The 26,807-nt window shown below is 36.3% G+C and overlaps 3 protein-coding genes across 4 annotated transcripts; 1 reads left to right on the top strand and 2 right to left on the bottom strand.

Moving 5' to 3' along the window:
• The first annotated feature begins 738 nt into the window (after positions 1–738).
• Positions 739–10,048, top strand: LOC133302924 (transcriptional corepressor SEUSS-like). Its single transcript, XM_061502754.1, has 10 exons — positions 739–1,166; positions 1,568–2,935; positions 3,023–3,142; positions 3,409–3,457; positions 3,605–3,819; positions 4,125–4,193; positions 4,549–4,646; positions 6,320–6,413; positions 7,019–7,088; positions 8,639–10,048. Exons 2-10 carry the CDS (start codon positions 1,856–1,858, stop codon positions 9,619–9,621), a joined length of 2,778 nt encoding a protein of 925 aa, XP_061358738.1. The 5' UTR covers positions 739–1,166; positions 1,568–1,855; the 3' UTR covers positions 9,622–10,048.
• A 129-nt stretch (positions 10,049–10,177) lies between these two features.
• On the bottom strand, positions 10,178–11,303 carry LOC133302925 (thioredoxin M-type, chloroplastic-like). Its single transcript, XM_061502755.1, has 2 exons — positions 10,976–11,303; positions 10,178–10,675 (listed from the first exon to the last, which is right to left on the bottom strand). Exons 1-2 carry the CDS (start codon positions 11,202–11,204, stop codon positions 10,356–10,358), a joined length of 549 nt encoding a protein of 182 aa, XP_061358739.1. The 5' UTR covers positions 11,205–11,303; the 3' UTR covers positions 10,178–10,355.
• Positions 11,304–23,898: 12,595 nt separating this feature from the next.
• LOC133302906 (heavy metal-associated isoprenylated plant protein 43-like) lies at positions 23,899–24,944 on the bottom strand. Of its 2 annotated transcripts, none has more exons than XM_061502730.1 (3): positions 24,883–24,944; positions 24,462–24,537; positions 23,899–24,296 (listed from the first exon to the last, which is right to left on the bottom strand). In XM_061502730.1, the coding sequence occupies exons 1-3, from the start codon at positions 24,886–24,888 to the stop codon at positions 24,022–24,024; spliced, it is 357 nt and encodes a 118-aa protein (XP_061358714.1). In that variant the 5' UTR covers positions 24,889–24,944; the 3' UTR covers positions 23,899–24,021. The 2 variants fall into 2 exon arrangements, with proteins under 2 accessions (XP_061358714.1, XP_061358713.1); XM_061502729.1 differs by having other exon boundaries at positions 24,462–24,540; positions 24,883–24,923.
• Between the last annotated feature and the right edge of the window lie 1,863 nt (positions 24,945–26,807).

The following is a 26,807-nucleotide window of genomic DNA, read 5'->3' on the forward strand; positions in this document are numbered from 1 at the left end:
AAGTGCATTCTACGCCCATAAATAATTATGTGGGATGAATCCAAAAAAACATTTAAGTATGGATCTACAACCAAAAGTATTTTAGTGCCTGTTTTTGGGAGGTTTTTTTTTAGCTTATCTTTTCTTTATAAGTTGAAGCTAGGTCAAATGTGTTTTTACAAGAGCTCCAATAAGAAAAAGAGTTTTTTTTTTATATAATAAAAAAAAATCAGAAGCTAAAAGCTCATAGGAAATTTTTTTTTAAGTTGTATAATCTTTTTTTTTAAATGTGTGTTTTTTTTGAAATAAATAGCCTTTTAAGCTAATTTTTTTATAAATCATCAAATAACTTGTAGCTTTATTTTTAAAGCTATTTTTTGTTGCTTTAACTTAAAAGTAGTTTTTAACTTTAAAAATAAGTTTTAAAAAAACTTTCATTTTCTCTATTTTTTTTTTTTTGGTAAGTTCATATTCTCCACCTTTCATAAATATCCATATATCTTAAAATAAAATTTGATTTTTTTCTATATTTAATTTGAATTTTCTAAATCACTACCTATCAAGATAAATACAAACAAAACCGATATTTATCTTATTAAAAATCCATAAGCGAAATTTCCGAACAAGGAAGAGAATAGATAACACATGATAAGGGATGGGGGGGGATGATGACTATGATGATATATAGATGGCAGCTTATGATGCATGATGTATGATGCATGTGCAGAATAGAGAGAGGCCAAGAGAAGAATAAGATTTGACTTGATTTCAGAGACAGAGTGTGTGCGAGCGAGTAGAAGAAGAAGAAGAAAGAGAAAAAAAAGCCCAAAGAGAGAGAGAGAGAGAGAATAAGGAAAGGAAAGCAAATCAAATCAAAATTCAATCAGATCGAATACAATCTTGACGTCCGCGGCAACAAAGGATTCTCTCTCTACTTTCTCTCTCTAAAAAAACGCAGCTTGAGAACAGAACAGTGCCCACCCCTCCCTCCTTCACTGAATACAGAAGAAGAAGAAGAAGAAGAAGAAGAAACCCTAGAGAAAGAAAGAAAGAAGCACGTCAACTCAACTCAACAGATATTCTTCAGCACAATTCAAATTCCATTTTCCTTTGATCACTTCGATTCTATTCTATTCTATTCCATTCCATTATTCTCAACACTGTTTCTCTTTAATTTTCAACTAGCGGTAAGTCTCGCCGAGTCTAACCCATTCTCCTCCTTCCTAGTCATGGATCGTTGATTCGCTTCACCTAGGGCTCGATCGACCCCTTTTACTTAGCTACTATTTTTGGTCCCCTTGTTCTTTTTTTTTTTTTTTTTTTGTTTTTTTATTTCCTTCTCTGCTTCGAACTCAACTGCGTTTTAGTTATTATTTTTATTATTGTAAATTGACTTTAGACTTGGTTGAGAAAGAAACTAATTTTGAACTGATAGCTGATTTGTTTTTTAAAAAGGCTTTGGTAATTAGTGGGATGTTCTTATTTTTATTTTTTTGTTAAATGTTTTTTATTGTTGTAATGGTTTATTGGGTAGTGTTTTGTGGCTTATAGTTGATGATTTGGATCTGAAAATTCGTGTATTGTGCAGAGATTCATTCGAAAGGCGTTTGAAGATAGCACATTTCAATGGAGGTAGCACAATTGCAACTTTTACTCCTTTGTTTTGGTGGCACATGAAGGGCTTGGACTTTGGGTTGAAATACTATCTGGGTAGAGAGAGTTTTCATTTTATTTTTTTATTTTATTTTTTATTTTTGTGGCATGTGGTTTCTCACAAGCTTGCTGCGTAATTGGTAGTTTGTTGAGCTCATGTTTTGTGTTCTTAGTTGTTTTGCTTAGGTGAGTGATTGTTTTTAAAGAGAGTAGTATTGAAAGAATGGTACCTCCGGGGCCACCCACTCCGATTGGTGGTGCCCAGTCTGTGCCACCTTCGCTTTTGAGATCGAATTCAGGTGTGTTGGGGGGTCAAGGGGGTCCTGTGCCTTCACAGACTTCTTTCCCTTCGCTAGTATCGCAGCGAACGCAGTATAACAATATGAACATGCTAGGCAACATGAACAATGTTACTTCTTTGCTGAACCCATCTTTCCCGAATGGAATTCCAAATTCTGGGCTCCCTGGTCCTGGAAGTAGCCAGCGCGGAGTTGTTGATAATGGGGCTGAACCGGATCCGCTATCCGGTGTTGGCAATGGAATGAGCTTCGGCAATCCTTCTTCATCGTTTGTGCAACCAAATATGGTGAACACTGGTTCTTCTGGTCAGGGTCAGGGTCAGGGTCAGGGTCAACAATTTCCAAACCCTTCGAGTAACCAGTTGTTGTTGGATCAACAGCATTCCCAACAACTTGAACCTCAAAATTTCCAGCACACTCAGCAGTCAATGCAACAATTCTCTTCTTCAATGAACACCCAACTACAACCGCAGCAGCAGCATTTTCAATCAATTCGAGGAGGGATAGGTGGTAATGGACCGGTAAAGTTGGAGTCCCAGCTAAACAATGATCAGTTTGGGCAGCAACAGCAGCAGTTGCCATCAATGAGGAGCCTTGCTCCAGTTAAATTGGAGCCGCAACAACTTCAAACAATGAGAACTCTGGCACCAGTAAAAATGGAGCCCCAGCATACTGATCAACCATTTTTGCATCAGCAACAACAACAACAGCAACAACAGCACCAGCAGCAACAACAACAACAACAGCAACAACTCCTCCACATGTCAAGGCAATCGTCTCAGGCTGCTGCTGCGCAGATTAATCTTTTGCATCAGCAGAGACTTCTGCAATACCAACAACATCAGCAGCAACAACTCTTAAAGGCAATGCCTCAACAACGGTCCCAGCTACCACAGCAGTTTCAACAGCAGAATATAAGGTCTCCTGCGAAACCAACATATGAACCTGGGATGTGTGCTAGGCGGCTGACGCATTACATTTATCAGCAACAACATAGACCTGAAGTAATAATTATTCTCGTTATTGTCTTTTTTTCTATATATTTATGTCTTCTGTCTTATTAAGGTGTGTTTGCACTTGATTTTTTGTAGGATAACAACATCGATTTTTGGAGGAAATTTGTTGCTGAGTATTTTGCTCCTAATGCCAAAAAGAAGTGGTGTGTTTCTATGTATGGAAGTGGCAGACAAACAACTGGAGTTTTCCCTCAGGTATGCTGCAAGAGAAAACCTTTTAAACTATTTCTGATGCCTCCATAACCTCATCTAAGTTAGTATCTTGATTATTGAATGATGTCCATAGTCCATTATCCAATGTACTATACTCATTTATTGGCATCTTGATTTTGATGTTGTGATTGCCATGTTATTTTTCAAGAAATTATTGCCTTAAAATTTCTATGGAAGTGCAGCCTTCTTAGCTTCATGAAGTTAAGCATTAGTTTCAGCTAAAATATTGTTTTCTGAAATATTTTCAGGATGTATGGCACTGCGAAATATGTAATCGCAAACCTGGCCGTGGGTTTGGTAAGTTCTTTTTGTTATTTTTCAATTTAATTTTCTAGTTTAGTTTTGGATCTTTATCATGTAAATGTTGGCATTTTAAACATGTCGGTTGCTTAAAAATATGATTGTGCTGCACTATCCTTTCTGAAGTGTTTGACGTGTTTTCAGAAGCAACTGCTGAGGTTCTTCCCAGGCTTTTCAAAATAAAGTATGAAAGTGGTACTTTAGAAGAATTACTTTATGTTGACATGCCTCGCGAGTATCATAATTCCTCTGGTCAGATTGTTCTAGATTATGCAAAAGCAATACAAGAAAGCGTTTTTGAGCAACTTCGTGTTGCTCGTGATGGGCAACTTCGAATAGTTTTTTCTCCAGACCTGAAGGTTAGGGATAGGAATAATAGCCTTCAGCTTTTAACTGAAAAATGAATGTACATTATTATTTAAAGGGTTTTATAATTCTCATTCAACATGAGAATTCAAATTTTCCTACACACCCTTCGATTCCCGTGTTAACATGGGTCCTACATATCATTTTTTCTAACACATGGGTCCCACATGCTTTTTATCTCTACAACATGAGAATTGAATTCTCATTCAACATGAGAAAATCAAACCCCTTATTTAAATTCTCTTTATATCCGAAAGTGATTTTAATTGAAATTTTTTGTTTATTATTTCTTTTTCAGATATGCTCTTGGGAATTTTGTGCTCGGCGCCATGAAGAGCTTATCCCCAGAAGATTGTTAATACCTCAGGTTGCTGATTAAATATTTTCTTAATGATAAGCCATTATATCCTGATCTTGTATCAAGAGATGCTCACAAGATATTCTGTTATGATGGTTGATGTGTATTTCTGTTGAGAGTATGATAGACTTCATATATTTGTGTGACTATTGCATATTTTGATATTGTTACATGGTAATATGTTTGCCAAGCATCACTCAATCTATGTATTCTTGGTTTTGGTGCTAGTTATATTATTTGCTAGGAATAACTTCTAGAGATGTTAACAGAGTAATACTTGCTTATATATTTAGATTATTGTTTCCAATGACAATGTATTGTACATTATAATTATTTATTCATATTTTTTTACTGTTGTATTCAGGTTAGTCAGCTTAGAGCAGTTGCTCAAAAATACCAGGCATTTACTCAAAATGCAACAGCCAATATATCCGTTCCAGAGTTACAAAATAATTGCAATATGTAAGTCCATTTTTCTATCTATTCTTTGTACTTGTTTCTGAGCCTGAGCGTTTTCTTAATTATCTAATTGTGGAATTTTATGCTGTACCTGTGAACTTGAAGTTTTGTTAGTTAATTATCTTGTAACTTTCTTTTTCTTGGATCATGGAATGGCCTTGACTTATTTCCTTTTGAGTAGGGATTTCTTATGTTAAAGTTTCACTTTGTTTATGTTCTCTTGTAAATTTTAGTTTTTGTTCTGTTCTGTTTTTGTCTCTTCTTTTTGTTTTACCCTGCTGCATCTTCTTGTATATGAATCTCTTACTCATGTATTCATAGTGGTTTGTAATAAAATTTATTTATATTTTTTTAAATGTTGAATAAAAGATCAAATGTATTAGCTTATGAAATACATTTTTGGATGCTTCAGTTGATCGGTCCTTGAATCGTACTCCTAATTAGTGAGAGATGGTACTAACATTTGTCCTATCCTTATTGTATCAAATTTCTACGGCTAAGTTTTTCTTTTGTGCTCTCCTGTTCATAGTTATCAATTGTGGCACAAAAACACGCAATTATGCTACAGTAGCAGATTGCGGACCACCACCGCGCCTGATCGCACCGCAACGCTAGAGGGAGATGCGGCTGTTGCGGCTGCAAATTACGGGCAAATTGCGGCTGTTGCGGGTGCCACAACACTGAAGCAGTGGCAAATTCTAAATTTGCCCCTATTTTATATTTGTAATAGTTAGTTTTTTTGGACTTTTTTGTCATTTTACCGGGTTTTATGAAACCCTGAGTCTTCTTTCCTTTCTCTCGATTGTGATCTTGTCTCTCTCTGTTTCTCGTCTCTCATCATGTCTCTGGTCTCCCTAATATTTGCGCTCACTCTCTTCACTTCTGGTCTCTCATTACATCTCTAACTCATCTCTCTCTTGCTTCTGGTCTCTCATTACATCTCTTAACTCATCTCTCTCTCTCTCTCTCTCTCTCTCATCCCCCCTCCTTGTTTTTTTTTTGTTCAAATACTATGTCAAATTTCTATTTCTGTATTGTCATTATGTTTCTGTCTCCGTGGCCATAGTATTGTCAAATGCTTTTTTTTTTTTAATTTCTCTTTTCGTCTCTGTCTAATCATTATGTTTTTGTCTCTAGTTTACTATATTTCTGACTCAATATAACGCTTGCACTATCTCTGTCTATGGTATATCATATTTATATAGAGTCATTGACTCAACAAGTACTCAATATAATAGACTCTATATTAAATGTATATGTCTGGTATATCTAGATTTTATTTTTCTATACTGCAACCCTATATATCGTTCTAGCGATTTCAGGGTCAGCCGCGACAGGCTTCAATCCACGATTGATAACTATGCTCCTGTTATTGCATCTGTCCTAGATTGGGAAAATTTAGGATTAGCAGCCATTTTTCTTCTTGGCTGAGCTGTTTCTTGAAAATATATATTTTGTACCGATTTTTATTTTTTTTTAATTTTCAAAGATAATTGTTCCTGGGTTTTAATGGATTTTCTAGGCTTCAGGGATGTGTGTTGCATGCTGATACATCCACTTCCTATTTCATTTGTCCTACTTTTTTTTTGATCTATTTGTGATCTAACTTAATTAGGTTCTCTGGTTTTATTAAATTTCTGTTTTCCTTTTCCTAACTTTATATGCTGCTTTTCCAGGTTTGTTGCATCAGCACGTCAATTGGAAAAAGCTTTAGAAGTTCCATTGGTTAATGATTTAGGTTATACAAAGCGATATGTGCGCTGCCTACAGGTCATTGCTCTACTTGTTGAGGCGCTTTCTTTAGTATAGAAAGTAGAATGCCATTGTGAACTGAACAGTGAACACCCACATTCTTCTCCTCTGGTTGTTTTGAATAAGAAATTCTTACTTGGTTCAATGCTTTATTTTGTGTCAATTTGATTGCAAAATATGGCAATTATTCTGGTTTACTGTTATGTTCTTTATTGTTTCCAGAATCACTGTTTGTAATAGAATCTTCTTATGAGATAGGACTTTGGACCCAGTATTGGTTAGCTCTGATATTGTGATGGTTCTTTTTTTGTCTTTTCAATTTTTTTCTGTTATTTCACTTACCCCAGTTAGTTTGGGATAAAGTTGATGTTGATGTTTTTTTCTGTAATTTTTGGGGAGTGATTATCAAGCGTTTCCCTTCAAATAACTTCTTGAGTGCTACCAAAGAGAGTAAAATATAACTTTTTTTTGCCATGGATGCTTTAATAATTGAAGTAAATGAAAAGTTATCAGATAAGTTATGAATTAATTGAGAGTATGTTTCCTAATAAACTTACTGAGTTTGGTGTGCTGAGTTGACTTGACCAACTTGTTTTTTTGTTCCCTACCTGTTTATGTTGCAGATATCAGAAGTGGTAAATAGTATGAAAGACTTGATAGATTACAGCAGAGAAACCGGGACTGGACCTATGGGTAAGTTAATGATCTGTTTACGAAATTGATCATACATTTATGAATGTGGATATGAACATAGTTTTGAAATAGTGTCATGTTTTATTGAAGGCACCGACTATCTTGCTCTCATATATTGTTGCAATGTTGACTTACCATTTCTAATTGAGCTTTATATAGAATCGGAAGAGCCTTAATGCCTCTACTTTTATCAGTTTATACTTTATAGGGAAAAGTTCACCAATGCCCCTATGGTCTGCTTCAGAATCATTTATGTCCCTGTGGTTTTTTTCCTGTCACATGTGCCCCTATGCTTTGTAAAAAATAAGAAACCACAGGGATATATGTGATAAAAAACATACCCTTTTACAAACCACAGGGGCATATGTGATAAGAAAAAAACCACAGGGGCATAAGTGATTCTGAAGTAAACCACAGGGGCATGTAGTTAAGACTAAATTACTTATTTAGTCCCCATAGTTCCATACTGAATAGTTCAGTTTAGTCCCTATAATTAAAATTGATTTAACAGGCCCCCATAATTCCCGAACTATGCAAAATGGTCCTTTGTCTGATGTCATTACTTCCCTATGATAATTATGTTGACATTTAAATAAAAAAGTATCAAATGGAGATACAAGTCGCAATCGTAATATGAATTTTTAGTGACATGTAGGAAAAGCGTCATGTCATTCCATGTGAGTCACTTGTGATCATTATTTGGATTTCTTTTATATTTATGCCAGCGTGAACTGGCATGCTGCCTGTGGCTTTCTTTTGCCGCCAAGTATTAAAAATTGTTGTTTTTACCACATTGTTTGGCCGTTTGCTCACTAATCATTTTCCTTTTATGCATCGTTAGTGGGGATTATTTTACACACTACGGAAATTATAGGGATTAATTTAATGTTTGAATTGTTGGGACTAAGTTGGATTTAGTTTGAAAATAATATGGGTAAATGAGTAGATTAAACTATAATTAATTTATTTTGGACATTCACACCAGTTCCCACAAAAACAATATCCTACTTTTTGGTTGATATCTGGAGGACCTTGCGTCCAACCTCTCAAAGCTATGCTAATGGAATTAATTCCAGAAAAAAAACGTCTTTGCTATTTGGCAAAAGTAATTGCATGCATTCCAAAGCTATTGAGGTTTATGCTCATTCTGTACTTCATGACTTCGTTCTATCTGTATTAAATATTTTTCGTCATTATGGGAAAATATGCTTGCGTTTTTAACTGCTGAAACAAGTCCTCTAGTCTTGAGTGCTTCACTTGTTGGTTGGCAGATGGTAAGAACACAATCAAACCATTTTTTAACCGAGATAAAAGCTGGAAAGTATAACAATGCATCTCTTTTGCTGCTTTGGACTATGTTTGGGAAAATGAGTTCAAAATCTTTACATAAGGCCATTTCCCTTAAACAGAGGAAAGGTTTGGTATTCGAGATAATTTGCGTTGGAAATGATCTTTTTTGTTGCGAAGATTTTTTTAATTAATAATAATTGCAAGCTGTTTGATTGTAATAATATGCAAATTATGGAATGTTATTTTTCTTGCATTCTCAGACAGCTTAGCCAAATTTCCTCGGAGAACGAGTGGTTCATCTGGACCTAGTCAATCTCAACAGTCTAAAGATCAAATACAGCAGCAGCAGTCACAGCTGCAGCAGCAGTCACAGCTGCAGCAGCAACAACAGCATATGGTGGCCCATACCTCCAATGGTGATCAAAACCCTGTGCAAACTGCTTCAAGCAATGGTGTGGCTAGTGTAAATAATGCTGTCAATTCAGCATCTGCATCAACCACCACAAGCACCATTGTTGGACTTCTCCACCAGAACTCTATGAATTCTAGACAACATAATTCAATGAACAATGCAAGCAGTCCATATGGAGGTAATTCTGTTCAGATTCCATCCCCAGGTTCCGGTACGGTGCCACAAGCACAACCAAACCCATCTCCTTTTCAACCACCAACACCCTCCTCATCTAACAACCTCACACAGACATCTCATCCTGTCTTAACATCTGGCAATCACATGACTTCCGCAAACTCACCAGCTAATATTTCCTTGCAACAACAGCAGACATCTCTTACTGTTGAAGCCAACCCTAGTGATGATCAGAGCTCAGTCCAGAAAATCATTCATGACATGATGATATCCTCCCAGATGAACGGCACAGGTGGAATGGTAGGTGCTGGTTCTCTTGGAAATGACGTTAAGAATGTAAATGGGATTTTACAAGTGAGTGGCAATGCTGGGCTCAACAGTGGCAATGTCCTTGTGGGTAATGGTGCTGTGAACGGTAATTCAAGTGTTGGGGTTGGTGGTTATGGCACAATGGGTCTTGGTTCTTCTGGTATGGCGAATGGAATGAGACCTGCAATAGGAAATAATTCAGTCGTGAATGGAAGGGGAGCAATGGCATCTATTGCTCGGGATCAAGCTATGAATCATCAACAGGATTTGTCAAGTCAACTACTTAATGGGCTAGGAGCAGTAAATGGTTTTAATAGTCTTCAATTTGATTGGAAACCGTCTCCATGAGAGCCTTTGTAATCTTATGGATGTTGTGTGGTTCTTGGGCAGCTGCTTGTGCAGCATGAGAAATGCTAGAATTGCCTTCGGTCCCCTGATGATGGCAGAACGCAGTCGGTTAGTGATAGGTCGTTGTACTAATCTGTTATTTTATATATATAAAAATGAAAATTTGTTGGCTGGTTATTTGGCTGATGGGGTTTTTTTTTTGTTTTGAATTCAAATGTAACCTCTTATTTTTATATTTTTTAAAGTATCTTTATGGCGTTCACAAAAATTGCCCGTTACACACAAACACACGCAAGAATGTTGATGTTTTGGGCTGATTGGGAGCTATGCATCAGCGGTGAGTTTGTTTGGTACCATGTCTGGTTTTTTAGTCCCCAAAAGGAGTTTGTTTCCTTTTGAGACAGAGCTAGAAAGGCTGAGGGCATTGGAAACTGAATTTATCCTCCTAAATCTGGAGCATTGGTGTCAAATCAATCTGGCGTGACAAATTGTTGGATTAGTGATAGTAATAACATTTGGAAACTGAATTCTGATAGATGAACGAAGGAACCGGCAGTGAAGAAAAGGGGGACTCTAGATTTTCCTCCATCCGGAATTTATACAATGTAATCTTTACAAAATGTTGAAAAAAACAAATGGATACAAAGTTCTATTTAAAATGTTGAAACCATAAAATGAAAGATGGTCTTTAATTTATGATCCAGCATTCACCATGTTATAACATTTTTCTCGAATCATACATCAACATATTTCTCCACTGCTGCGGACAAAGTGGACTTGGGAACTGCACCAATAACGCTTTCCTTTTTCTCTCCATTTTTGAAGAACAGAACAGTTGGTATGCTTCTGATCCCGTACTGTGTGGCTATGGTGGGACAGTCATCGGTGTTAAGCTTGTAGCACGCAATTTTCCCTGCATACTCTTTCGCTAACTCATCAATTACTGGGGCTATCATCCTGCATGGACCACACCATGGTGCCCAAAACTCTACCAGCACTGGGGTTTCACTTGCAATGACAGAGTCATTCCAGCTTGAATCTGTCACTACTCTTACTGCAAAATTTGATTATATGCATATCATCAGACAAAAACACCACAATGAGGGCTATAGCCACTAGTTGGAACTGCTACATAAATTCTTTCTCATCTCAATCACATATTTGGCTGCAAAATGCTAATACCTAATATAAAGTCTTATACAATGATATTCCTTTAATGTTGTTTATATTACAGTATCCAGTTTTATACCTTCGATGCCTGTTTAAGAGAGACTGAAATATATATAATGGAGAGTTAAACAGGAAAACCATGTCAAAGAAGGTGGATTATTTCTGAGTGAAATATAAGGGTTACCTTCATTGACTGCTTCACGAGCATTGCAGATAAAACGAGATTTTGTGTTGCCACCAGCAGCATGGTAAAGAGAAGATGGGTTTGGCAAAGTTGATTTTGACAAAGATTTCTTGAATCCTCTGTAAGTTGGGAAAACAAGCTTTGCCCTTGAACTGAATGGATGAAGACAATATTGGGGTCTGGTGGCAGTGCCTACTGTGGTTACTCGTAAACAGTTCTCCATGGCCATGCTAGCTGCTTCTCTGTTTTCCTTTGAGTGTGTAATTTTCTGCTTTCACAATGCAGGACTCCTTGTGTTATGGATAAGCTACTGTCCTGGTTTTTGTGCTGTATTTTCTTTAAAGTGGATATTATTTCAATATTGTAAGGTTCTCATAAGGCTCAGATTCATGTGGTTGTCATTGATGTTTTCAAACCTTTTAACTTTTGTCTATAACTGCACAGAAAAAGTAGCAAGAATTAAGTGTCCAGTGTCCACGTATTTTTGACTCTTAAATTAAATTTTAGGGAAAAATTTTATATCTAGGAGAATAAAAAAAAGGCAGACAGTGATAAAAATTATAATCGTCTAAAATTTTACATTTTAAATTAAGTACAATCCAAAGAGAGAATTATTAAATTATAACAGTTATTAGAAAATAAAAACTTAAGATTAATATAATAAATTATAAAGTTTTTAAAATTTATTCTTTTTAGTTTTCTTATTCCTATAACTCTCATTCTCTCTCTCTATATAAGTGTTATAACTTACAACATCCAATTTTATTACTGATGTTATTTATATGAAATGGTTTTTATTTATTATATAAGCTGTAGATATATATTAGATCAACAACTAATTTTAAAAATAAAATTCTTATATATACATTAAGCAAACTCCGGTATTGACGACTAAACCAACACATGTTGGTATCGAGTGGAGTTCTCTAATTCTTTTCTTTTGGCTAATGAAACCCCTACATTCTTTAGTCTCAACTCACGCTTGAATTTTAATTTAAATCTTTTTAAATTATTAGACAATTACTATACTACATTTATTTTTATTTTTTAAACTATTAAAGTTGTTCACATCTCTGGTATGAAACGTTAAACAATTATCATTGTTGTTCTCTTTCAAAGAAATTTAAAGTATAGTATTGTTAGAAATAATAACTCGTAGGAAATCTGATGAACAATTGACAACTACTAACCTATTTTTTAAATAATTGTTTGTGTCAAACTTTGATAAAAATAATTTTTTAAATTAGATGTTATTAGATATATATAAAATCATTAGGGCTCCTTTGGTGGACACGATATCAATAGGATAGATGGGCTGGATAAGAATAAGAAAGAAAAAGGGCTTGATAAGCTCATATTATATCATATATTTGATGTGCATTGGATAAATAGTATGATATGATTATATTATCACATCCTATGTTTGGAATCAATCAAATAATGCTGGGATATGATATAAATTGACAAAATAACCTCGAGAAAAAATATATATATTTATTTTAAAATTAATTTTTTGGGTGCTAAAACATGAGTCTAGGGTCTGACTCAGAGGATTCCAGTGTCGTTGCGATGATCTCTTCTGTGCAATATTTATTAGGCATTCAAGCATAAATGCTAATAGTAAGCAAAAATGAAGACGCCACCGTCAACTTTTTTGATGATTAATGAGAAAAGAATACATGAGATTAGGCAATGTAAGCGTATTTGGTACGTTTCGAAAAAGGCTTGCGTATTGCAGCATGTTGCCGATACCAGCTTCTGGTGAGGGAGAGGGATGCAGCGGTGCCGGTGCTAGTGACGGTTGGATAGTAGGGGCGGTGGCTGACTTGTGATAGGATGGGACTTGGGTGAGGCAAAAGGTTTTTTGGGAAAAAAATTCTTATCTTATCCTGTTTGATTGTAACTTAGAGGAAAAAAATTAAAATAATGTATTTAAATTAAATAATTATGCATTTAATGCTGTTTTGTAAAAAATTATACATTTGTTGCACAATGAGACGCTCCTTTTGGACGTCACATGTGACGCCCCAGTGAGGCGTCTCTCCCTTGGCGAAGACGCCCCATTGGGGCGTCACATGTGACGCCCAAATGGGGCGTCTCATGTGCAATCCATATATACTCCACTTTTCTTTTTTCACTCCTTACTCATTCACCTCTCTAACCGCGGTTCGTAGCGAAGCTCTGCCAACGTAGGAAAGGTTATAATACCTCATATGTATACATTTAAATTACAGTGGTAGTTAGTAATACATGTTAAGATTGATTGTATATTAGAGACTTGGAACATTAGGATAGTCACTTAGAAATTTTGTGGCATGCTATGAATGTTGTAATGATGTAGTAATTTTATTATTATGTAGTTATTATTATTAATTTTTAATTATGCATTAGGGTTTAGCATATTAATTAGTGATTTATAAATAGTGTTATGGACTTCGTAAATTTCATATGTATGATGTTATTAATGCGGGAGTGTAGTTAGTTAGGTGTGATGATTAGTACGTATTGAACAAGTTGGTACTGACCTAGAGTTAAGTATTCAGTTAGTATTATATTATTTTTGTCCGATGTATTATTATTATTTAATTGCAAATAAATAATTGTTCTACGTTTTGGCGAGACTTCATAAATTTCGATTCTAGTTAAATAAATGACGCATATGCTTAATTTTTGAATTATGTCACTGCTTAATTAAATTGTAAATAAAATGGGGCATTACATGTGATTAGTTTAAATGTTGTTTTATATTATATAGTTGAGGATAATGGTTGAGTCATCATCTTCATCGGGATCTGAGTCGGATGTAGAGCCCACCGATCCCAGCATGTGGATCATACCAGGGCCGTACAGATGGGAGGTCCTTCGTAAGAGGACGCAGAAAGCTCATATTTCACAGCGAGTGGGAATACAGAGCATGTAAGGAAAATTAAGACCAGGCGTGGGAAGCCACAAGGGGGCCACCTACCGGTGCTATTCCACAGGTTGTCGAAGAGTACCTCAGACAGGCGGGATTCATACATGTTGCCAGGATGCAACATATCCAGGTATGTTATTTACGTCGTTTTGTATTTATGTAATTATTCAATAAAATTCGTTAACACGTGATAACTGCGTAATTTATCACAGATCGATACATTTTTAATTAGTGCTCTGGTCGAGAGGTGGAGACCAGAGACACATACCTTTCACATGACCCAAGGTGAGATGACGATCGCCTTGCAAGATGTGGCAGTCATATTGGGCTTGCCGACTGACGGCACTGTCGTCATCGGATCGACCTCCGAGGATTGGCACGCTGCTTGTGCTGCTGTTTTTGGACATGTTCCAGAGGCCGGTGAGTTCCATCATTCTGGCGACCTCCGCATCTCATTATTACCATCTTGGGCTGTGGCCACCAACAATTTCCCTTTGTACTTCCCATATAAATGTGTTCCATCAATTTGTATGACGGGTTTGGAAAATTTGAACGCCTCACAACACTGTCTAAACATCCAAAAAATGCGATGAAAAACCTTTTTTCCAGAAACTAAGCTCTGCTCGGCATAAAGATCATTTGTTTGTATATGATAAAATGAACCTGGAGAAAAGCGAAGCATGTATTCGCACCACCTTGGCAAAAAAGCATACGATTCCTCCCAATCACCGTACATAATTGCCATCGCTTTCTGCTTCGCATACCACGCCTTTCTGTAGGAAACTTTAAAGCCATATTTAGCAGTTATCCTTTCTTGCACCAAAGAGATTGACACAGATGGTTCTGACTTTATCATCCCTGCATTGAAGAGGATATCAGTGCCTCGATAACATCGAACGAATTTAATTACACGGTAGTACGTAAACATTGACATGTCAATACGGTAAATAAATACGTACCTATGACGAGATCTGCAATAACGTCGGCATTGAGCTGTCTATGACCCTGGGAAATGTGCTCATTCACACATTCGTGTTTTCCACCCCATCTCGTAATCTTCCAGTTTTCACGAAACACCGGTTTGATCGCCCTTACGCGCCACGGACAACCTTGATCATACGCACAACATTTCATGGACAACTTTGCAGGCGTGCTCTCAATTACAATGGCTTCTTGATGCTCCCTAATGAGGTTGTGCTTAAGTGCCATTTGGACATCTTTTTTTGTCGCAAATTCCTGATTGACAAATAACATGTCACCCAGTTGCCACAGACCTTGTATTGAAGCCGATCCAGAGACTGAACCATCAGTACATGATTCTTGATCGCTCTGATAACTCCAATCAATGTAGGAATAATGCGGAATTCCTTCCCAAAAAGGAATAACATCTGTGTCACCTGCAATTGCGGATTATAATTTTGTAATACAAACTTACTAATTCAGGTATTAAATCAGTTATCTAATCAGCTATATACAAATGAGATCAATTACCTTCATGGTGAATACCGAACGGGGCAGACGCAACGTCATTCAACTGCGGCATTTGCGCGACGATTGGTTCATGGAATATTGGGATTTGAGACGCACCCATCTCACGGGATTCATCTTCTTCTGAAGCACTAGCATCCTCCGCCAGAAGATGTTCTTCCATTGCCATATTTTCATCGTCGTCATCGTCATCTTCGTCGTGCATTTCCCAAGTTGGATCATTTTCATCTCCCTCAGAAAAGTTACCAACTGGAGACGCATGAGCGGCAGGAGAAGCTGGAAGACGGGGAGAATTTAAAAAAACTGACCTCACCGGTAAGGGAGCATTCTCGGTTGCGGCGATGTTGACAAACAACTCTAGAAAATCTGTCCTTGACTGGTTGCAAAATTCTTCCATTGACATCTCCAAGTCTTCATCGTCAAACACTTTCAAACTAATGTATTTATCACCTTGCCATACCCTTGTCGTGATCTCAGTGATACATTGGTTGTCTAGAAGACTTAACTTCTGCCGAATTCTCTGATGCAGTTCGCCAATGGTTGTGTTGCGTTGGATACGTGTTGGCCTTTTTTCACCTTCGAAGATGACACCTCGTCGACCTTCTACCTTCCTACCATTGTAATATAACATAGCATGAACAGAATCAGGATTTGAGCTCATTTTTAAATAGAATAAGAAATAAAATTCAAATACTAAATTAAAGATAAATGAATGTTGGCGGAGAAGAGATATATGAAGAGTGAGAGAAGAGGTGTGAATTGAATGGAGGGGTGGGGGAATATATAGAGCACACATGTGAAGCCACTTTTGGGCGTCACATGTGACGTCCCAATGGGGCGTTAAAGTGGCGTCACATTGTGCAACAGATGTGTAATTTTTTACAAAACAGCATTAAATGCGTAATTATTTAATTTAAATGCATTATTTCAATTTTTTTGCAGTAACTTAGGTCCCTCCTCAGGATTAGTTATCAGGTTGACAATAGGATAATATGGGTCAATAAGATTATCCTACTCTATTGCCTCGCCAAACAATGAATAAAAACAGGATAAGATATTATATCCTATCTTACTCCCCTTAACATATGCACCAAACGGGCCCTTAATGTAGCCTCATCCAACAGCTTAAACTTTTGGGCTGAATTGATTTATTACATGGTATCCAGAGCCTAACGAGAGAAATCCTAATCTGCCTTCCCTTATTTCTCTTTTCTATAATTTTAATATGGTAATAGAGAGATATCACCTTCCATGAGAGATTTTCACTGCCATTGTCTGTTTTCGACATAACCGGCCACCGTCGTCCGCCACTGAAAAAGTTTTTCGGTGACCGTTTCGATCAAAAAGTACGTCAATAGAATTAGAAGGAGCTGATCTACCTTACGTCGGAGGACCCACCGTCATAAGAGGTCCCACACACTTCAGTTCTCATCACCGCCACTCTACTGCCCGCTGTCGTGGTTCAGATCTGCCAACTGTTGCAGGGTTTCGACCTGTCCAGTTCGTGGGTTCCATTGTCGCCCCTGTTCCAGCCTCGTTCGTCCACTGGTCCGTCCACTGGTTCGTCCTTCTCGTAAAGATGTTGTTCGTTCCTCGTTCCTCGTCGGACAGCTTCGTTCTTGTTACAACAACCATCGTCCTTGTTCGCGCATTGTCTTCTCAGAACACCCTCGTCGGACTTATTTTCCTATTTTTGTTCACGTTTGTTCACGGCGTCCGCCACTGAAAAAGTTTTTCGGTGACCGTTTCGATCAAAAAGTACGTCAACAGAATTAGAAGGAGTTGATCTACCTTACGTCGGAGTACCCACCGTCATAAGAGGTCCCACACGCTTCAGTTCTCATCCCCGCCACTCTACTGCCCGCTGTCGTGGTTCAGATCTGCCAACTGTTGCAGGGTTTCGACCTGTCCAGTTCGTGGGTTCCATTGTCGCCCCTGTTCCAGCCTCGTTCGTCCACTGGTCCGTCCACTGGTTCGTCCTTCTCGTAAAGATGTTGTTCGTTCCTCGTTCCTTGTCGGACAACTTCGTTCTTGTTACAACAACCATCGTCCCTGTTCGCGCATTGTCTTCTCAGAACACCCTCGTCGGACTTATTTTCCTATTTTTGTTCACGTTTGTTGTTCCTTATTTACTATCAGCAACTCCAGCAACCACCACAACCTCGTTCGCTATTCACGTTCTGCCGTCGGACAACCTGTCATATTCTGCTGTTTGCATTCTACTGGATCTGCCGTCGGACCAACACGCCATCTTCATCGGATCAGCAGTCTACCCCTATTCGCGTGGATCTGTGGTTTCTACATCGCCTTGTCTCTCAGGTTGCTTCGGTTCTACTGTTGTGTCTTTGGCTTCTCATCTTACAGCCTCCTGATCTTATTTTTCATTTTTTGTGGATTTTATTCAAGTCAGATCTGGCTTGATTTAATCTTTGTTTTTCACTTTGCCATTGTTTGGCATATTGGTCTGATTAGGCTTGTATTTGGCACTTTGATTTTATTTCCACATTTTTGTGGTGTTTCCAATGTTTTTTATTTGTGTTTAGCATTATTTTGGTCTCTTATTAAGGGGGAAACCAGTGTTGCTCGCCAACTGTTTGATGAAATGCATGCAAGGGATCTTTTTAGTTGTCTTTGCCAACGTCTTTCGTGGTCATCCGTTACTACCAGCTCTTCAGACTGATGCTCATTCCAGATAATTTGTTGTGCTACCAATATTTCGGGCTTATGTTCCGTGAAGCTTCGTTTTAATCTTCTTTCTTCCCAAGATGGAGTGTTCATGCTATTCACCCTTCATCTTGAGGGGGAGTGTTAAAAAGTTCCTTGTTTAGGGGGAACATTGTTCATGTTGCTGATGTTCATTCCAGCAGCTCAAAATTCGTTGCTGATGTTCATTCTGGCACCGTCCATGTTGTTGATGGTCATTCCAGTTAGAGCTGGCAAAACAGGTTCGACTCGGCGGGCCAACCCGCCCAACCCGTTAAACAGGGCGGGGCGAGGCGGGCTCATTTTTTGGGGAGTTGATGGAGGACATAGGCGGGCTGAGGCGGGTCAGTGTAAAATAGGCTCGGGCTGGCGGGCCAACTCGCCCAACCCGCTAAACGGGGCGGGGCTGGCTGGCTTACTTTTTGGCGGGTTGATAGCGGGGTGGGGCGGGCCGCCCACTTTGCCACCTCTAATTCAAGTACAGTTGTTTCTGCCGATGTTCATTTTGGCACCGCCTGTTGACTTAAGCCCTTATTGGCCACATAGTGGTGGGACCCACAACCTAAAAAATAATAAAGAAAGAAAAGAAAATATTGCACGGTTATCGAAGAGTGTGTGTAGGAAGAAAATTTACCTCATGTGACATGAGAATAATTTTTCCTTTATTTAAAAGGACAAATTACATTCAACCACTCTGGTCATCTTCAACAAAAATCACCCTACACTTTCAAATCAAATAATTAATTTTCTTCTACTATCAAATCATAACAATTAAATCATCCTTAATTTAACCACCTAGTTGTCTTGTCTAGCATCTCTCTCAATATCGGTAATTAAAAAAAAAGGATGACGCAAGGTGTTGACTTAACCAAATCCATATAGAGACATTATGCTCATTATTAATCAACAACAGATCACTCCTTCATAGGAATCAACAACTCTTCATCACAAGCTTCTTGTTTGATTTACTTGTCCTTCTATTCTTTGAAGCACCATGCATGACCATACTGTATGTGATAAATGAATCATTCCTCCTTCCCCTTTTTATGTTTTGGTTTGTAACCTCACTTCTTATAGTATTTGCTTGTATTGGATTTTGTGTCCCTTTGTGGTTGCAGATTTAGCAGTGGAATGGGGCTTGCACTTTTTGTGACAAGCTCTGGTATTCTCAAAAGATCATTGGATGTTATCTCATCTCGTCATGAAGGCATGGTTTCAAACGGTGGCGTGGGACTTTCATGGAAAGTTTATAAAAAACCGTATTCAGATGTGATGATTATACTGTCTGTGATCCATATTTTTTTCTCTCTCTCCTTTTTGTATATAAGCCTCACACACACACACACACACACACACACACATATATATATATATTTTGATAAAATTGGAGGGCCAAGCCCAGAAAATTAAATTGACAGACTATTCAAGTACAAACTCAACTGCTCCAACAACAAGTTGGAACTCAAAACCAACCAAAAAGGAAAATTATTAACAGGGGGAGAGGAGTAAAACATCAACTCTTCACCCTTGAGACTAAAACCAATCTTAGCTAAAAAATCTACACAAATATTGGATTATCTAGGGATAAACTCTAGTTGCAAATCTTCAAAATCTTGAGCAGCTATTCGGATCTTGTGAATCAGAGATGAGAACCCGCAGATATTAGCCTCCTTTTCCAAGCAAAGAATAGCCTCTTTGTTATCACAACCAATCCAAATCTTGGTGTATTTCAAATCCCCAGCCATCTTGAGGCCATGATATAAGCCCCATAATTCAGCTTCCAAAGCAGAACATTTACCTATATTATATGAGAATCCACCTTTCCACTCTCCACTAGGGGAACAAATCAAACCCCCATTGGCTCCTTTACTCGAAGCTAAATTGTAGGCACCATCAACAAATATTCTAGCCTGACATTGTATCTTAATTTGTCCTTTATTTCCAGAATTAACATTAACATCAAAACCAGACCAAGGAACAACAGAATCAGACCCATTAATATTAACATCAATAGGGCTGCTGGTTCTCTTCACATCAGATAGGTAAGCTATAATTGTATGAATTGGATCTTGAGGTAAAGAGGAAACATCTTCATGGACACTAAAATTTCTCCACTGCCAAAGAAACCAACATGTCACAAAAAAGATCTCCTTCCAGGATTGCCAAAGTTGACTGGAGAATTGTTGAAACAGGTTTAGTTTAAACCAATATATTCCTTCAACAGATAAAAAAATATTTGGAACAAAGCCTGAGAACCATCTTTCCTAAATTTGCCTAGCCACCTTACAATCTCTCAACACATGCAAAACTGTTTCTTGACATCCATAACAGGTGGGACATCCAACTTCCCCTCCATTCCACTGACCTGTCATATACCTCACATGCTATTTAAGCATGCAAGCCAAATGAATACTGCTATCCTATAAGGGCCTCTCTATCTCCAAATAGTAGTCCAAATTTTATCCTTTCCAATAGTAGGTTCGGATAGATGGCAGTATGCATTCCTCACAAAGGACTTGCTTGGACTACTCCACTTCCAATTCAAAGAGTCATCTGGGTCATCATTGACAGGAGGTCTAATACCTTTAAGTTTATTTATGGTATTAATATCTAACCACTTCTGAAGACAGCTCCATCTCCAATCTCCTGTACCTGGATCAACATAATCAATATTTTCAAAGGAATCTGGGAGTCAGGAGGTTTACACACAGCAAGGTCATAAAAACTCATATTCTAACCTCCCCACAAATCAGTCCAGAAACATATCTCCTTTCCATTTCCAACCACCCACTCAAGATGTTGGATTAGGCTCTCTCTAGCTATGCATATATTCTTCCACAAAGGAGAATCAGTAGCTTTTGAGATTAAATAGCGGTCTGGCTTTAATTTCCTACCATACTTGCCTAGCATAACCTGAACCCATAGGCTGCTATGATCATTCATGACCTTCTAGGCTAATTTCTGCATAAATGCTGAATTCTGCCTTCTCAGATTTATAATGCCTAGCCCACCACATTCCTTAGGAAGACACATCTGCTCCCAAGATACATAGTGAGCTATTCTTTTACTATCAGAGTCCCCATAGATGAAATTCCTCTGTAGTCTCTCAACTTCTTGACACACATGAACAGGCAGCATACTGTTTTGCATATGGAAAGAGGGTATGGCAGAAATAGTACTCTTAGCTAAAGTAATCCTACCTGCCAAGGAAAGGCACTTTGATTTCCACCCTTGAAGTCTACCTTGAACTCTAGATATAACATCAGCATAATGGTCCCTTTTAACTCTTCCATGCCTCATCAAAGACCCCAAATAACATCCAATCTTGCTGACTTTTTTAAAGCCACTCACAGCAGTAACAAAGTTAATTATCTTCTGATGTACATTCTTAGAGAAATATATACAGGACTTCTCTACACTAACACACTGTCCTGACATTACTGAAAATTTTTCCAAGCAGTTGGTGATTGATTCCAGTTGAGACATAGAAGCTTCAGTAGAGAGAATGACATCATCTGCAAACATTAAGTGAGATATTACTGGACCAGTTTTACCAGCCCTTATTGGCCTCCACCTTCTAGCTTCCACCTCATCCATAATTAGATGGGTTAATTTCTCCATACATAGGACAAATAGATAAGGGGATATTGGATCCCCTTGCCTAATCCCACGTTGAGTACTAAAGCCAGCAGTCCTAGCACCATTCCACAACACCTCCAAAAAAGGACTAGTCACATTGACAAATAGTATCTCTGTTCCATCATCCAGGCATTGCTTAATTTTCAATTTTGAGTGTTGTTTTTTCATCAACATTCTTTCAAAGTTAATTTACCTTTTTATTTTTAGTTTTTCACATAACTGTCTACCTTTTTACTTTTATGTATAATGCACTAATGGCGGGGTGAGAATATATATGGTGGCAACGATTAGGTGATGATGGAAGAAAAGAGTATTTTTGTGATATGATTACTAAATATGTTTAATTTTTTTAATTTAATAATATGAGGGGGTTAATTATTTGGATTGAAAATGTAGGGTGGTCTTTTGAAAATAACCCTAATTACAACGTGGTTTTATGAAATGTAGCCTATTTAAAATTGTAAACAGCAAAGACTATCCACAATTACATTCTAACCTTTGCACAAACTTTTTGATAGCTATAAAGTAATAATCAATTCACCTCACGATTGATTTAGTAAATGATGAATTTTTAATAATTTTTATATTATATCTATTTAACATATCTCTTCACACAAAACTTTGAAATATGAATATTGCATATGTCCCCTTTTTTTTTATTATACCTTGTACTAATAATAACACGGACCATCTATAGCAGATCCACAATTCAATTTCTCTGCATAGTAAGAAAATCAAATAAGTGGAAGAAAAAAAAAAAAAACTACCTGGCCACACTGTGAGGGCATCATTGAAGTAAACAACTTAGAATTGGCAAACAACACTTTTAACTTGAAAAAATTAAAGTGAAAGAAAAATCAGAGGATTCATTTTACAATTCATTCAAATCTTCACTATCACTAAATAATAATAATAATAATAATAATAATAATAATAATAAGATTAGTAGTAGTAGTAGTAGTAGAGTAAGTACACAAATACAATGTTCTCAAACTATATAGGTAGCAGTAGAGTAATCAAATAATATCATCTAAAAATATATATAAAAAAAGCAATAAAGGAAGTCACCAAAAAAGTTTCCAAGGATAGAGACTTTCAAATCACAAATTAACTATTGGATATGAAGTATTAATTATCATGAACACCTCCCAAAAATTTGATTACATTGCGCCAACATTTAATTCGCCGGAGAAAATCTTGTGTGTTTTCTTCTTTCTTTTTCTTTGTACTGTTTTTTTTCCCTCGACTATGCTGTTTCTTTTTTTTTTTTTTCTTCCTCCAAGATAGTCGCATACTTGCACAATTGCTCGTACTCTTTCTTAAACTAATTAAAGTAGAAAAACATTTAACGGGCCATGGGCCCACAAAACATTTGTCACGGACCTATCGGTCCGGTGGTGCACATAAAATTGCAATATCCTTATGTGATGTGCATAAAATTATGTAATATTGGAACGTGTTTTATGTCAATATGTTCTATTTTCTAAACAAATGATAGTTCATACTTCTTTCAGAAATCCTATATAACATCGATCACATGTAGGTATTTATCTTTCTTACAATATAATTCATTACAATAATATCTAAGTAAAATTAAAATTTTCATTATAATGGATTTTATTGGATGCATGTATATATACCAAATGTGGCTCCAGCTCTATTAATGCCGACCCAAGGTTTATAAATGGAGACGATACACATGACGTGACTAAATAGGCAAAATACAAACATAATTGGAGTCCGTTTAATTAGATGAAACTACAGATCGACAACGCATGAAAGTTAGTTTGTTCATTTGAGGATATGGTGTAAAGAATTAATTCAACCAAAACAATTAAGTTGTTCGGTGAGAAATTTTTTAATAATTTATATTATTCTCTAACACACCCCTTCACGTAAGAGTCATCTGAACTTGAAGTTTGATAGCATGTAAATAACCAATTAAATCAAAAAAATTAAGTCATTGGATGAAGACCTTTTTAATAGTTTATTTTATTTTCTAACTTAATGCGTAACTGCATGTTTTATGATCATAATTAATCATTAATGTAGCTCCGGTTAATTCTTTGAGAATATATCCACACAAAAAGAAATGCTTTGAGAATATACAGTACTCGTATAAAAAAAGGAAGGAGATTACATGAAGCAAATCGAAATTTTCATTGAGGTAAGAGGGTAGAACCAAACTGGAACAATATGACTAATTTATTGAGGAGGGATCAAATGAGAGATTGGACACACAACAATAACCATAAATGGTTGCAGTGGTTTTTAATTTATTTTATTTCATGGTGTAACGCAATCACATGATGGAGCAAATGTTGGGGTATGGTCCGTATGGATCATAAACCACGCAGGAAGAGGGATAAGGAACACATGGAGGAGGAGGAGGAGGACAATAACACGGTTTTTTAGGAGGGGGAGGAGGAGGAGGATTTTCAACTTTTTTCTTCATTTCTTCCACTCTCACAACGTTGACACAGCGGAAATTCTTCACCAGCTTCCGACTCAAGCACACCACATCCATATCTCCGGTCACCGTAAGTTGATCTCCTTCTACTGCCACTGAACTCACACCTGCATGCATGTTTTGTTGATATTTAATTACAAATTCGGAACCAGCAACAAAATATCATTACTTATCGTTACATATATATATAGCTAGGCATGTCTAATTTGTATATCCCGTACTTTTTAATTCTAATGTATGTAAATATCAACAAAATCATTAGAAACATGCACCTTGTGTGTCAGCTGCTATCTTGAGTGCCTTTCTTCTGCATTTGTCACACTTCAGTTCCAGCCGTATCACTATTTTCTGCTACAAAAGTTGGCAGTTTAACGAATATATTACTGCTTGATTCGTTGCAATTGCAAACCATAAAACTGAATATACAATTCATCACACACACATATATATTTATATATACGTGATAGGATCATTTGATACCAGTATCTTAAAGTTTGATACCTTATCTGAGAACCGTTATATAAAAAAAATCAACGACTCTGATTGTAAACATGTGACACTATTAATCTTTTTTGATTTAACTGCTCTCACATGAGGTACCAAACTTTAAATTTGATACCAATATCAAAGAATCCTACCCTTGTATATATATATATATTGCAGTGATCATTTTGCAGATGTGTAAGGTCTCACCTTCATGTTTTGATTGCTTGAAACAAACTAATGATTTTTCTTCTTCTTGTCTTGTGGTGGAGAGATCGAGCCTAACTATTTGTGCCTTAATATTATATGTATATATATAGGTGAGTCTAGCAGGGATTTTTTGCGTGTGTGTAATGGAATGCTAGTTGACTTGACTCTATACTCGCAAAAGGAGACAAAGGGAATTAAATGACCGAAAGGGTCACCTTTGAGTGTTAAAGATCAGAAACTTCTAGTTGAAAGACTATAAACTTGATACGACTACACTAAAAAATTAAGACAAAAATGTGTACTAAATGTATTTTTTATTTTATTTTTGGATTAAAAATGTATTGTTTTTATTTAAAAATATTGTAATAAAATAACGTTGAATAATGTTCTTGCAGAAAATAAATTCATCAGTTTATTTATGTTTTTATACATATCCTAATTATCTCCTCGAGACTAGTCAGCTTCTGAGTATCTTTACAAGCTTCAGCTCTTTAAGTCAATTATGAGATTATTTTCGAATCAAGATTTAATCACAATTAAACCTCTTCATCCCTCTCAAAGATATATTTGATAGAAATTAAATCCAATTTTTTCCCCCACTTAACTTAACAACTGAGCACTTAAAAAATTGAATTGATATACTCGCAGTGACCATGAAAATTGACAAAGGCTTTTAGGAAATTAAGTTGGACTAGCTGTACAGTTGTAGGTTAAAAAATAGTTATTTGCTTTTATATAATTAATTTATAGTAAATAAATACATTTAAATATAATCCACACATAACATACAACATAAAAATTACTTTTGTGATTTATATATCAGAAAAATATTTCAGTAGTTAATACAGATAAGTTATCTGAATTTACTTCCAACACGATGTCGTTTTGAGATTAAAATATTAAAAAATTATAATTATAAAGACTATAATAACCCTGAAATAAATTAAAATTACAAAAACACCATGATTTTAGCCCCAAAACGACGTCGTATTGTGCTTACTGCAGAAAAAGTGAACCCTATATATATATATGGAAAAAATGTATGTCATTTTAAAGGATGTAAAATTGTGTCATTTTAAGTGAGAGAAAGAGATAGATAAATGTGGAGAAAGTGTGGACACAAAAAAATAAAGATGTGGGTCTCACCCCTTTGTGAGAGTGAAATGATATAAGTTGTGTCATTTAAAAGGATAAACATTTTTTCCTATATATATATATATATATATATATATATATAAAGAGTTCGCTTTTTCTGCAGTTACTGTAGATAAGTTATCTGCAGTAAGCCCAATATGACGTCATTTTGGGACATAAATTATGGTGTTTTTGTAATTTTAATTTATTTCAGGGTTATTATAGTCTTTATAATTATAATTTTTTAATATTTCAATACTAAAACGACGCCGGTTTGGAAGTAAATACAAATAACTTTTCTGCATTAACTGCAGAAATATTTTTATGATATATGAGTTCGCTTTTCCTGCAGTTACTGCAGATAAGTTATATGCAGTAAACTCAATACGACGTCATTTTGGGGCAGAAATCATGGTGTTTTATAATTTTAATTTATTTCAGGGTTAGTACAGTCTTTATAATTATAATTTTTTAATATTTCAATCCTAAAACGAAGTCGTTTTGGAAGTAAACGCAGATAACTTATCTACATTAACTACTGAAATATTTTTTTGATATAGGGTTCGCTTTTTCTGCAGTTACTGCAGATAAGTTATCTGCAGTAAGCTCAATACGACGTCGTTTTGGGGCAAAAATCATGGTATTTTTGTAATTTTAATTTATTTCAGGGTTATTATAGTCTTTATAATTATAATTTTTTAAAAAATTTTGACCCCAAAAGGACGTCGTTTTGGAAGTAAATGAGGATGATTTATCTGCATTAACTGCTAAAATATTTTTCTGATATAGGG

This window comes from Gastrolobium bilobum, unplaced genomic scaffold (assembly GCF_033153095.1).
Source record: "Gastrolobium bilobum isolate Gb01-03AN ecotype WA unplaced genomic scaffold, APGP_CSIRO_Gbil_v1 utg10412, whole genome shotgun sequence".
In the NCBI taxonomy this organism is placed as follows: Eukaryota; Viridiplantae; Streptophyta; class Magnoliopsida; order Fabales; family Fabaceae; genus Gastrolobium; species Gastrolobium bilobum.